Raw genomic sequence first — 12,757 nt, 5'->3', positions numbered from 1 at the left:
TCCTGCAAACACTTGGGCTGAATGCTGACACTCGGTCCCCAGCACGCAGCACGGCGTCTAAGGCAACCCGGTATCCTCCCAAAATACCTGTGGAAGTGGACTGGACAGTCAGGTCACCTTTGTATGGGCTCTCTCAGTCCTTAAGACCACTTAAGGAATCATGTTACATCTTGTACCTTATTTTTTAGTATACTGAGAAATAAACCCATACACTCAATCTCTTTCCCCAAATACAGGCCTATCTTAAACATGTATCCTTCCTGGACATGCTGGATCTTATTTTGGTAAGAAATCATATTAGCTATAATGTCTTGCTCACTTTTGTATCCTTGGTGCTTGGTACGCTGCCCAGCACACAGAAGGCAAGCAAAAATATAGGCTGAAAGAACGGCTGTTTAGGTGTCAAGGTTGGAACTGACTGCAACGCTGGAAAACATTCACCATAAATAAAGACATTTGCTAAGTGCTGGAAGTATTAGGGATACTGTAACCATTCATTTCAACATCTTCTTTTCCCATAGCATTTACCAACACATTGAACAAATAAAGTAATTTGCAAGTTAACATTTACTTATCATTCCTTGGCTTTCTTCTGGATGTTGGAGCTCAAAATCATAAAAACAAACACGCCCCAAACAAAAACAAGAGATGAACACACATAAAAGCACAGCAGAAGAAGCGGAAGCGACGAGCCTGGAAATGTATAAAAGTCCTCAGGGCATGGAATCTGCTGGGCACCTCAGGGTCCGCATTCCGCTCTGCCACGCACTCCAGGCAATCTCGGGAAACTATGCTACTTCCCCAGGGTCGGTTTTCCCACCTATTCAACAGAAATACTGCAACTATTTCAGGGAAGACTTATGTGAATTAGTGACCATTCCTGGCATCAAATATGTATTCAGTAAATGAAGGGTATTATGATCAGTAATTGAATAATTAAAGTTAACATTTTATCCAAATCAACTTAAATCAATGTACTACATTTTTTTTTAACACCACTAAGAATTTCTTTTTGTGAAAGAGGAAATATTAAATCAAATGATTTCAAGAGTGAATTTGGTTTTATTCTTAAAACAGTTGAAGACAGGCTGGGTTAAGGGGTCTACACTTTAGCTAGACAGAACTGGTTATGGCATCTACGATACTCGGTCAGCCCAGCCTCCCACCTGGGGGCAGGACGGCAACATGGCTTATTCGCCTGTAAGCAGAAAATTTATAGGACTCTCTGGGTAACTAGACACAGCGAACACAGGAGAATGAGGACCGTAGGATGAATTCCAGTCTGCAGCTGGGGCAAGCAGGTGACAGCATGCCTGCGGTATCCCAGCTTCGCTGCTGGCTGCTGGCGCTATGGAGGTAAACAAGACAGGCTGGTTAATTCTGTCCCCCGGGGAGGAGAAAGGCTGTCAGAGGAGGGTCGACGCATAACCACTCTGTCTGCATGAGCATCGAAGGCTCCAAGGAGGAGAGAGCGTTTAGTTGGGTGGGGAATTAAGGAGGCAAGAAATGGAGCCACTCTGAAGTTGGAGGGAAAGGAGTTGGAATTTGACGGAGTTCTCTCCTGATGGATTTTATTTTCCTGGAGAAGGAGAAGACTAAATAACTCATTGAAATGAAGGCAGGCTGGAGTGGAGGAGCAAACAGGGCGAGTGGTAAAGATTTAAAATAAGCACTGCAAAGACAGAGAAGGGAGCTGTTGAGGGACAGGAAGGGGCCGCTGAGGGTGGAGGCCCAGCTCTCAGTGCCACCTGTCCCTGGGACCCAGGTCCCTCTCTCCAGCGGCCGGTGGCATTCCTGGGCCAGGGCTGGGAAACAACAATGGTTGGATGACGTGTGCCCATCTGACAATCACTAGATTAGATGACAGAAGAAACAGAGTAGGCTCCTTGCTTTCCAACAGAATGGGTTAGTGATCCTTAGTAACCAGCTTCACAGGGAACGCAGAGGAAACAGGGGGCTTGGGCCCCGACTCACCATTTTGCATTTTCTCTGCTAACACTTAAGCCAGTGCCTGAGTGGACGGGGCTTCCGTTCGCCGGCGCTTCAGTCCAGAGAAGCTGACTTGGGTCTAAGGCAGGGACGGGCAGGTCGTCCCCATCGCTGACCAGGACGACAGGAGTGTCTGAGGCGAACAGGCACTGCTCCTCCACGAGGGGAGGGGCGGGGGGCGCGGGCGGCGGGGCCCCAGGGGGCAGAGGGACTGCAGACTTGGCTTTGCCTGTGCTGGGCTCCTCCGTCCCAGGGCCGGTCTGCTCCGCTTTGACACTCTCCACCTTGGTCTCCGGAGGCTCTCCTTTAAGGTCGGACGTACCAGCAGTGGTGGCATCTGGGGATGGCCGAGCCGTGGGCCGCTTGCCAGTTTTTTTCTTGCCCTTTGCAACTCCCACTGTCCCCGTCTTGCTAGCAACGGTCTCCTTTGAAGTTCTGAGACAAGATGAGGTGGAGGGAGTAGATGGTGAAGCTGATGCTTTGGAGCCAGTTGTTTTTTTTGAATGAGAGGAACCGGCTAAAACAGAGAGACTTTGCATTAAAGACAACACTTTCAAAAGAAACTAACCAAGTTGCAATTGTCAACAACAACGTTCCCCTTAAAATTTTACAATGTGTGGAATAAATGACTAAAAGAAAATAGGCTAATAATGATGACGGTCTTATTTTTCTTCCCCTCCCTGCCTCCAATCAAGGAGGGAGCAGGTGATGCTCGAGGCAAAACCCAAAGGGACAAGAGTCCCCTGTCTCCTCCCTCGTCTAGTCTCTACCTGGGCCAGCCAAAGGGAAATCCTCAGCTCCTTGTCCTGTGGGTCACCTGAAAAGATCCTGCTGGCTCTGAAGTAGGGACATTATTGTGTGTGAAGGTCAGACACTGGCATTGTCTGGGGATAGCACAGGGTCGAGCTCATGACAAATCTTCCTGGGAATGAATGGCCCGCATTCAGAAGAGGCTGGGGTCTATACCACCGGCTCCTTTCTGGGCCCAAAGCAAATGTTCTCATCTTACTGCTAAGAGAGTGAACTAAACCAGCTCTCGGCACGGCCTCAGAGAGAAGCCTGCAGGCTGGCCCATGCCTCCATCGGCCCGGTGATGGGACAGCACCCATCCCCTGCAAAACATCGAAAGGCAGAAAACATTATTTTCTATTTTAAAAAAAAGTCTAAGTGGGTACTATCTGAATAATTTGCAGGAAAAGACCATCATTCTTGGATAATCTGACAACTGCCTGATTGCCCGAAGGGCTCCATCAGTGGTGTGTGTGCCTTTCTGGGCAGGGCTTTTACCAAACCATTTCCGGGGGGGGGGGGGGGGGGAGGTTCGCTCTCCTTTTCTTTGTATCATCTTAGGAAACACTTTTAAACTCCTATGAGAACACACTTTGTTGCATGGCCTTTATGAGCTATAAATTCCTCCTCATTGCCTTTTCTGTTATAATGTTGTACGTTCCTTCTTTTTCATGAGGGCTTCAACGTTAAACTGTCTCCCACAGAGCTACCCGAAGATATCTGGTTAGTAACGTGAGGTAAACCTGCACTGCGTACAGATGTTATTGTAACTTACCTCTGGTCAACTGGGAGGGTCACGAGACGAAGAACAAATAAAGGGATAGACAAGGAGATGGAGACTTCAACTCTGATAGACTACAAGAAGCCAGTCTCACTCGGTGACGAGATCCAGGCTTAAAAGAAGTCTCTATGGCTTGGGGCTTTATTAGTTTAGATATACACACCCGCTAGAGTCCCCTCCTCCAAGTCTGGGCCTGTCAATGCTGGTTTTTTTCATAGTTAGTTTTCTCTTTAGAGACTCTAGTTCACCGAACATGTTGCCTGCAGCCGGCCAACCATGGTGAACACTACGTTTTTGAAGTTAACAATCTTCACTTGCTCATAAGACAAGCATTTTAAGCATACTCTTACAATCTAAGTCCATTCCCAATTTATTTTGCATGACAAAGGTGCTAAGAATTTCATGTCCAAACATGTTCAGTTATTTTCTTAAGTAAGGTGAACATAATAGTTTCCATATTATCAATGCTAATAATTTTTTTAAAAAGAAAATCCTTTCTTTTATAACAGCAAAGTTAACTTTAGCCTGGTTTAAGAAAAAATACATTTTTTTTCAGTGCCTGCAGAGCAGACCCAAGCCATATTATAGTTTTTCTTCTAAAATGACAGGACTTTGCTGAAATCAATCATGTTGCTTAAGTCACCCTGAGCTAAGAGCATGACTGAAAAAGAAATGCCACCTCTCCTCAGTTCACTACTTTTGTTGTTCACACAGTGCACGACACTGTTCAAGAAAGAATAAAAAACAGAAGATTTTGCCTTATTTCACTGGCCAAGCAGCTGCTTGTGCCAAACAGATATCTGGTCATCCGGAGGTGCGGACTAATTAAGTATGCTAATGAAGAACCTTAACTGGTAGCTTTTTAAGAACTTAAAACATTGGACTGAAAATCAAGAGCAGCAATTGCAGTAACTTTCCAAAAGGTCAACATTATTCCAATGAAATGTTACCTTGGAGAAAGTTCTAAATGGTTACAAACGGAATATCAGCTGGCTTCTGATGGAGTGTTACCAATATTTGATAAAAGGATCCTCCCACAATGGGGCTGTCAGTATCCTTCAGTGCAACCTGTGTCTCTGTGCTGGCCCGTGAATAGCAACGTTCTTATATACACTGTGGACTAGCTGTGCCTCTTCGAATACAATGGGTAACGTGACTGTACTATTCTCTTAGGAACACGAGTCTGTAAATATATCTTAAAGTAAAATATCTGGAAATAACGCAAACATCTTTAACGGAAGCTCCCCCCTACCCTGGCATTAATCAGCTTTCTTCTGAGAGAAGGAGGAGAGTCCAAGCCACGCCCATAGCCAACCGCTGTATGTGGCCATGAGGAGGAGGGAAGGTCTGTGCAAGGCGGGGTCCCCATCCCCAAGGACAGAGTGACCGTCTGGGGCTTTTCTTTAAGCAGTGGACCACGTCAAGCATGGATCCTCGGGTGTGCTAGGCAGTCTGGGGAAAACAGACACCAGCAAGAACAGACGCTGGCATGTGTGGGCGGGCAGCTGGTCCCTGAGGAGGTGGCCTGAGCCCGCTGCTGGCACGGCATTCTGAGACATTTCACTTTAGCCCTTCTTAGTGGAGACCCAGACACTCCAGGTCAAAGGCAGAAAAGATGGATGCAGGGAGAGAGACTTCTATCTACATTCAGTGGTCTGTCATACTGTCAACTATGCCATTCCCTACATGGGAGCATTTTGGGTCTGAATTACAAAGGGAAAAGACCAATCCCAGGCAAATCCAGGTAGCCAGTGGCGAGAAGGGTGCTGCTGATTTCAGGGATAAGAAGGTTGGCTGTAACACAGGAGGACTTTCAGGCACGTGTTCATGGGGCAAAGCTACCCAGCACGTGCACTCTGGTCAATGTCTTTTAAAAGCTGGATGGCATGGTCGTCTTCTCATCCCACCCCACTAGACGATGGGAGCTCCCTTGGGTTAAGCATATCTGATTTGAAAGGACAGCTGGATACACATTACTTGCAGATTTTGTAGGTTACCAAAACATTACCTGGTGATTTGCAACAGTGACTTGTAACCACACCACTGGGATGCTTCCCTTCTAACAAATTGCAGTCTTTTGTCTGGGGCAGGGGGACCACTGAGCATGTAACTTTCAACTCTGTTGAAACAGTAACGACTCAATAGAGAGTGGTGGGCTGAACCAACCTTTGTCCTTTGTGAATAGAGAAATGACGAGACATGTGGACAACATTAAGACATGACAACACTGCAAACATGTCAAAGGTGCAAGTCTCATCTTCTTATGTGCAAGCTTCAGACATGTTGAAATAAAACCCAAGCCAAAAATCCACCCATAAACTCAAACAGGCAGAAGCCAGTTGATGTCCAAGTGTCCTATCAGATCACTGCCATGCACCCGGCAGACTGCTCCGTTTCCTTACTCACGCACAGAGTGGCTACTCAGGATGAAAGAGGTCTATTCACCCCTCAACTAATGAGGTCAACTAATCAACTGGTTGACTTTCTTTTGCTAGAGATACAACAAAGGAATCTCCTGGGCATTCTCTGTGTCAAAGCTGAACCCACTGGTGTTACATCCTAAGACACCACACCTCAAAAGGCCATCATGCCTAGAAATAATTAACCCCACCCCAGAGCCGAGTACCCTAGACTCAATCCCACGGGGGCATACTCACCAGCCTCTCGGGTCGTGTTTCGGCTTGTTGGCTTGGGTGGAGGGGTGGGGGCCTGCTTACCGGATGTCTTGGAATATTTTTTAATAGGAGGCACTTCGTCACCCTTGGGGCTGGCCCCAGCAGCAGCCCCTTTTGGAGGCACAGGTGTTTTGGGGGGCCTAGGTTTGGATTTAGGCTTAGGAAGAGTTGAAGGAGGTGGAGCAGGAGCTGCTGGTGTTTCAGAGTGGTTTTCAGTATTCTCTACAAATGAGAAAGTGAACAGAAGCAGACTGATACAGACACACACCATGTAAGTAGAAGGAGCGAGACATACGGTGACAGTGATACGAACATGCAGCTGCTCAGCCCTTGGGAACCAGGGGGTGTTCGGTCTGGGCCCACTAATCACTCCTGTGATAACACAGGGTTGCCCAAGTTACGCTGATGAAGTGATGTTGAGGCTGACTGTCAATGCCCACCGGCAGGGGCCGACACCAGCCTTGAGTCGGTGGTTGCTGGGTGACGATGTGAGCTTGCTTGCTACACCGAATGTCACAAAACTGAAGGGCTCCCAAGAGTGACCGGTCAGCGCATTACACACTCAGCCACAGGGTGAGGCTGACCGCATGGTGATGATTGGACTCAGTTACCTTCGTCCCCTCCACAGAGGTCCCCTCCACAGAGGAGAACTCATGCCTGCCAATTAGGAAGGAACTTGTGCTCTGTCTCATTGTGGCCCCAAACTGATCACTTTCTAAGCTAAGGGAGCCTCTGTAGAACCCTTTACAGGAACACAACACACCGAAAAATGGACTGTTTTCTACGATTCAAGCTTTCCCTGGCTCTCTGGGTACAGTCCTCTGGCCTTTCCTAACGGGCCACAGCTTCGGGTCAGAATCCAAAAAGTATCAAACTTCTTTTGTGATGTAAACACAACCAACAATTTTAAAATGATAAAGGTTAACATCTATTTTTAAAAATTCATATCGAAGGATATGTAACTCAAACAAGGTTTTGCCTAACTGAATGAGGAATGGTATTTTTCTCTCATTACTGAAACTGGAAATACCAAATGTCCATTCTTATGGACACATTCGTATTTTTTCTAATAGTGGCCGATTGAAATTAAAATACAGTTCTGGTCCGAAGAGCTAAGCAGCATTTCTTTATAAATGGAGCACAATAAAAAAAAAAAAAACATGACAGTGTTAAGACAAGAATGAGCCTTCACTGGATATATCCTCTCATTATTGAATGACTGAGAAAGGTTTTAAAATTAGAATGCATCACACTTTATTTCCTTTGTTTCATCTCTTATCCTAGTCTGTGTGAAGTGAGGACTTCACCCCCTCCCCCTTTGTCTACATCCCATCAACCCACATATCTAACCTCCATAGAAATGACTCAAGTGACGGTAGGTAATCAGTACAACTCTTCTGTATCCCCTCTCAGCCGTGAAACCCACCTCGGCCACGGTAGCCCAGTTGACTTCTCCTGCATCTGAACTTCACTGCAGCTACTGATTCAACATTGATCAGAGGCTACAGTGTGTTTGCCTTTCCCTTCATGCAAAACATCTCCCCAGCTGAGCAGTGACTCTCCTGACCTACCTGGTTGGAACCAGGAGGCCACGTAATCACAGAAGTCAGTTGGTTAATGCACACCCAGAATATTTTCACATAAAACACATACACAGACATCGACTTGCCAGTCTTTTGCCGTTGGGGAGAAGCCTACTCTTTAAACACTTCCCTATTCTTTAGAAGATTAGCCCCTAGCATAATACCGTGCATGGAAATCAAGCCAATGGATTGTCTGGTGAGAGCCAGTCACACTGACGGTAACACTTGCTCTCTTTATTCTCCACCAGCCCTCACAGTCTTGTCCTCTGCCTTCACGGCAGCTCCCTGAGGGATCGTTTTTCTTTCTGCCCAAGGCTTTAAATTCTAAAGTTATACCCCAAAGAATCCAGCTTCTGCCCAGCCGTAACGGCTCAGTTGCTTGATCCTCGTCCTGTGCACCGAAAGGTCGCCGGTTTGATTCCCAGTCGGGGCACATGCCTGGGTTGTGGGTTCTGTCTCCGGTCGGGGTACATGCGGAAGGCAACTGATTGGTGTTTCTCTCTTTCTCTCTCTCCCTTCCTCTCTCTCTCTAAAATGAATAAAATGTATATATTTTTAAAATCCAGCGTCTGCGTCTGGGAAGGAGGAAGTGGCTCAGTCCATGACGTTTGGGAATGACAATCCCTCCTGGGCTGAAAGTGGACACAAGGCATGCCCTCGCCAGCTCTCGGAGAAGCACAGCCCACTCCTTTCTCCGCCAACCCCACCAATTACAGGCGTGTGTTTGGCACATGGCCACTGTCTATGTTTACTCCGTGACTATTTCCGAGGGGGGGGTGTGCACACACAAACAGCATGCTCTTGTGACTCAACTATACATGCCTTTTGTCTAAAATTTTATATCCCATCAAGTATAATGCTTTAAATATTGTATCTATTCAATGAACGTGACTGATTGGCAGATAGTTATTAACAACACACATTAGTAGAAAACAAACTCTTCCTTTTATCCGGGAGATCATGAATTCAGTCAAGTTATATTTTGTATTATTGCCATATGATGGGAAGACATGATTAAACTGATGGCGTCTGTAAGTATTATCTTTTCCAGAGGAGGTTAATCCATAGAGGGCTGCCTGTCCCGTGGGCTTGACAAGGACACTGTTTCACACAACAGTCAGAGGAGAGCTGTTTACGTCCACACGTGGCTCCTTCCACCACGTGGAAGGTTCAGTTCAACACTCAGAAAAGTCTCAGCCCTGCCTGGAATACACTTCTGCCCCATGTCTCTCCTCCACCTGACACCTCCTCTTGTCCCCTTCAAATCTGAGTTTAGAAATATCTTCCCCTAAGGACCAGTTCTGGCGCCCGTGGGCAGCTCCCCGACTCGCTGCTCGCAGGCCTTCCGGAGAGCTCTGCTCCTCGTGTCGCAGGCTGGGCTCCTTGTGAGCAGAGGGCCGTGGCCACCGGCGGGCAAAGGCCGGTTCTCACTCACCGCTCGCCTCCTGGTCCCCAGTGGGGCCTGACCCACGGCAGACCTTCATTATTGTGTCGGCACAAATGCATTCAATCATCTGTTACTTCACAGAACGTCCTCTATGATAATTCAACAGAAATACCATCAAGTAATCTTCAGATTTCTCATATTTAACTTCAAGTTATACTTAGTGGATTGAAGATCAGTTTTTCTACCTCTTCTGTTTAAGGACACTGCTGAGGGAATAATGGGAGACCAGGAACCCTACAGGTCGTAAGGGAAACGTCTCCAGTGTTGGGCACAGGAGGCCCACGACCACTGTGCCAACTCCAGCGCCGGCTGCCTTGGGGCCGCAGAGACACCGCGTCTGAGCGAAACCTGCCGGCGGAGCAGGGCGAGGGCCCCCTGCTATCTGTGTTTTCTTTGACACTGATGTTTCGAATACTAGAGCACAGACATACTGTCTTACACAGAGCTACAAGCACCTGGAACTTTAAAGGCTCGGGACGTGGTTTTACACACACCACCAATTACTAGATGAAATAATGTTCTTGCAAAAGGAAAGGGAGCACTGCACCCCAAAATAAAGGGTGAATTAAGGACAGGGGATGGTGGATTTGCAAAGTAGTGAGCTCAAACGAGAAGTGAGATCAAAGGAGGAGGAGACGTAAAAGTGAATCTTGGGGTGTCTTTGAAATTAAATGGGGCCCTGGCCAGTTTGGCTTAGCGGTTAGATCATCAGCCTGCGGTCCAGAGAGACCCGGGTTCGGTTCCCACTAAGGGCATGTACCTCGGCTGCGGTTTGTCCCCGGCCCTGGTTGGGTCGTGCGGGTGGCAGCCACTCGATGTGTCCCTTTCAGGTCGATGTTTCTCTCTCTCTCTCCCTCCCACTCTATCTAAACAAAATATGGAAAAGTGTCCTCAGGTGAGGATAAAATAAAATAAAATTACATTAAAGTAAATGGGATCTTCACGTGAGCTGTGAGTGGCAGTCACTGTACTCCCCAGAAGTGGCTTCCGTACTGAATGCCTTCTCTCACTCTCGGAGGGCTCTGCGGGGGGCGCCAGCCGCACAGGAGAGGGAGGCGACGTGTCCAACGAGTGGTGTGACGGCATGGCCAGCATTTCACCTCCTTATAGACAAACTAGCCAAGCAAAGTGCTATCTTGGACCTTATCTGACCCAAAGGAACTGAATGTACTAATTCTGAGTAAAGAATAAGAAAACAAAAACACCTTTCAAATACCCATGGACCTGTGAGGCCTGCCACCCCCTTTCAGAACATCAAGGCCTGCTGGTTTAACGAACCCAAAGCTGTCAGCGACTTTGTCTTAGATTGATAAGGGACGCACTCCTCTGCAGTGTGGCCGGTGCGCTGACTGCCACCCCACACGGCCCCGGCGACAGTGGAGATGGTGCTGCCACCTAGAAGGAGGTGATTCTTCAGTGAGCCAAGGCTGTGCACCGGCAACCACAGATGGGTTTGAAATGGAACAGTTTGGTGAAACAGGACATAAAAAAAATAAAAATATTGGAATAAAAAAAATAAAAATAAAAGAAATCACTACTTGCGTTAACACTTTCAACTGAACCCCTTAAAATCTATTTAGGTCTGTTTCTCTTTATGTCCCAGGAAGAGTATCATGAAAAATACTAGTTAATTTCTCATAATCAGTATTCAGAAGCTTAACCAGAGTCTTTCAATGAAACAAGACTCAATAAAAGCCCCATACTGTACTTAAGATTGAAAAAAGCAAAATAATACACTTCTAACCGATTATTCATAGAGGCTTCTAAAATTTTAAGGGCTAATTTACATGCAAACAATAGGGGTCGTGGACTCCCAGAGTAGATGATTTTGAGTTACACTGTGTGTAAGTTTCTCTTTTGTTCTCTGTGTCCTTGAAGGACTTGGATCAAGAACAGAAAGAAGTTTGCTTCCAGTAGATTCTAAGAGTTCCCCAAATGCCTTCAGAACCTAAACTAGGTTTGACAAATTTTTGCCATTCACCAACTCAGAGGCAGACATTATAGAAAAGGAACTAGCCCATTTCCTGAGGGTTCATTTTCATGCTGCGTGGAACCATCCAGAACCACCCAACAAAGCCTTACTTTGTGGGCATTTTAGTTCAAGTTTGCATACGTGTGAGGCTTGGAGGTGCCTGCCTGTCACAGCAGTGGTATGGAGGTGACCCGCCCCTGACAGGAACTTGTGAGTGTGCTAGGGGTCCCTCATAGACATGGATTTTGCAGCTTTGCAACCTACCATAATCGAGTCACTCCAGAAAGTGAGGTCTCGAACGAAGCCTTCAGGACATGGCATATTTTGAAATTTCCAATTGCACAGACAAATCACTGGGCAGAGCCTATGGCCAGTACAGCAACCCAAACCCCAGGCATCTCTGGGGACTCTTCCTGAATCTCTGAAATGTCTAGAACCTGGACTAGAACCTCCAGTGTTGGGGGTGTGCACAGGTGCACCTGCCAAGCTCCTACGGCTAGAGAGTCAGCGCTGGGCAGAAGGAGTTTGACATTCCCCCGAGCTGAGCTGCTCACAGGGGCCACTTCTAACCAGCAGAGAAAGGTGTTCTGACTGCTGGCATTTTTGTTTTCAAAGAAGATACTGAGAAAAAGCCCCTGAGGAAAAGATAATATTCCCAGACATCTCTAGTGACTGAAGAGGCCATCCCATCTAATTCTTCCCAGTAATTAGCCCCCTTTCATAAAAAATTAAATGATGTGCTTATGAAATGGATGCATCTTCTTGAGGCAATTATCCAACTTCTCTTCACTAGTTATCATTGTTCTCCTCTTGTGTCTGCAAATTTCCTCTCTACTGGTCCTGAGGTCACTCTCTGGAGTCTAAGCCCCGGTTCTCGACATGGAGCTGTGGGGAGGGAAAGAAGGGGTTTCTCCTGGTTTTACCTTTCTTATCTTCTGCCTTTTCCTCCACAGGTGGCGCTTTTTCAGCTACAGAGACATTACTTTCTTCAGATTTTACTACAGTCTCCTCTCGGGTAGATTCCTCTCCGATGGGTATCATGTGCCCGTTTGAATTTTCAAAGTTAACTGTTACATCTCCATCTAAAATAGGGAAAGAAACACCTAGATGTCTAACCTGATGGCTTTCTTAAAACCCAGTTTTCCAGTTACTAGGGCTGTAGGGTTCAGGTTTCAGGCCCTGGGAACCAAATACATCCTGTACTATTTCACCATGTTTTACTAAATAATTCATTCAAATGAAAGAACTAGAAAATCCTTAGTGTTGGGGGAAAGCAGCCAAAGAGGGGGCATCCAGGTGCCACTTCAAGGCAGTAGGGATGATTATCCTGGTTATAAAATATCCCCGGGCAGCAGAGTCCCTTTCTTCTTGTGCTTAGGTTTAGTTGAAGTCAACACTAGGAGTCTCTTTGTCATTCAGAAACTGAACCTAAAAGGTGTAACCTGAAAAATGGAATAAACATTTTAACAAGCACCAAAAAAAACACAGTGTGAATACAAATACACAAGTAACATGAAATGT

General features: G+C 46.6%; 1 protein-coding gene across 3 annotated transcripts in view; it reads right to left on the bottom strand.

Annotated features, from left to right (window-relative positions):
• The window catches only part of PHACTR2 (phosphatase and actin regulator 2), a 104,513-nt gene that overhangs the window by 30,467 nt on the left and 61,289 nt on the right, over positions 1-12,757 (bottom strand). For 2 of the 3 annotated variants that reach the window (XM_036249048.1, XM_036249047.1), the window contains exons 4-5: positions 12,160-12,318; positions 1,975-2,506 (exon numbers count right to left, since the gene is read on the bottom strand). In XM_036249048.1, coding sequence (XP_036104941.1) covers positions 1,975-2,506; positions 12,160-12,318 — 691 coding nt within the window. Of the gene's footprint in view, positions 1-1,974; positions 2,507-6,216; positions 6,457-12,159; positions 12,319-12,757 lie in introns of all 3 variants that reach the window. The other variant, XM_036249049.1, reaches the window with a different exon arrangement.

This window comes from Molossus molossus, unplaced genomic scaffold (assembly GCF_014108415.1).
Source record: "Molossus molossus isolate mMolMol1 unplaced genomic scaffold, mMolMol1.p scaffold_m16_p_8, whole genome shotgun sequence".
Lineage (NCBI taxonomy): Eukaryota > Metazoa > Chordata > Mammalia > Chiroptera > Molossidae > Molossus > Molossus molossus.
This window is presented reverse-complemented; position numbering and strand designations above follow the sequence as displayed.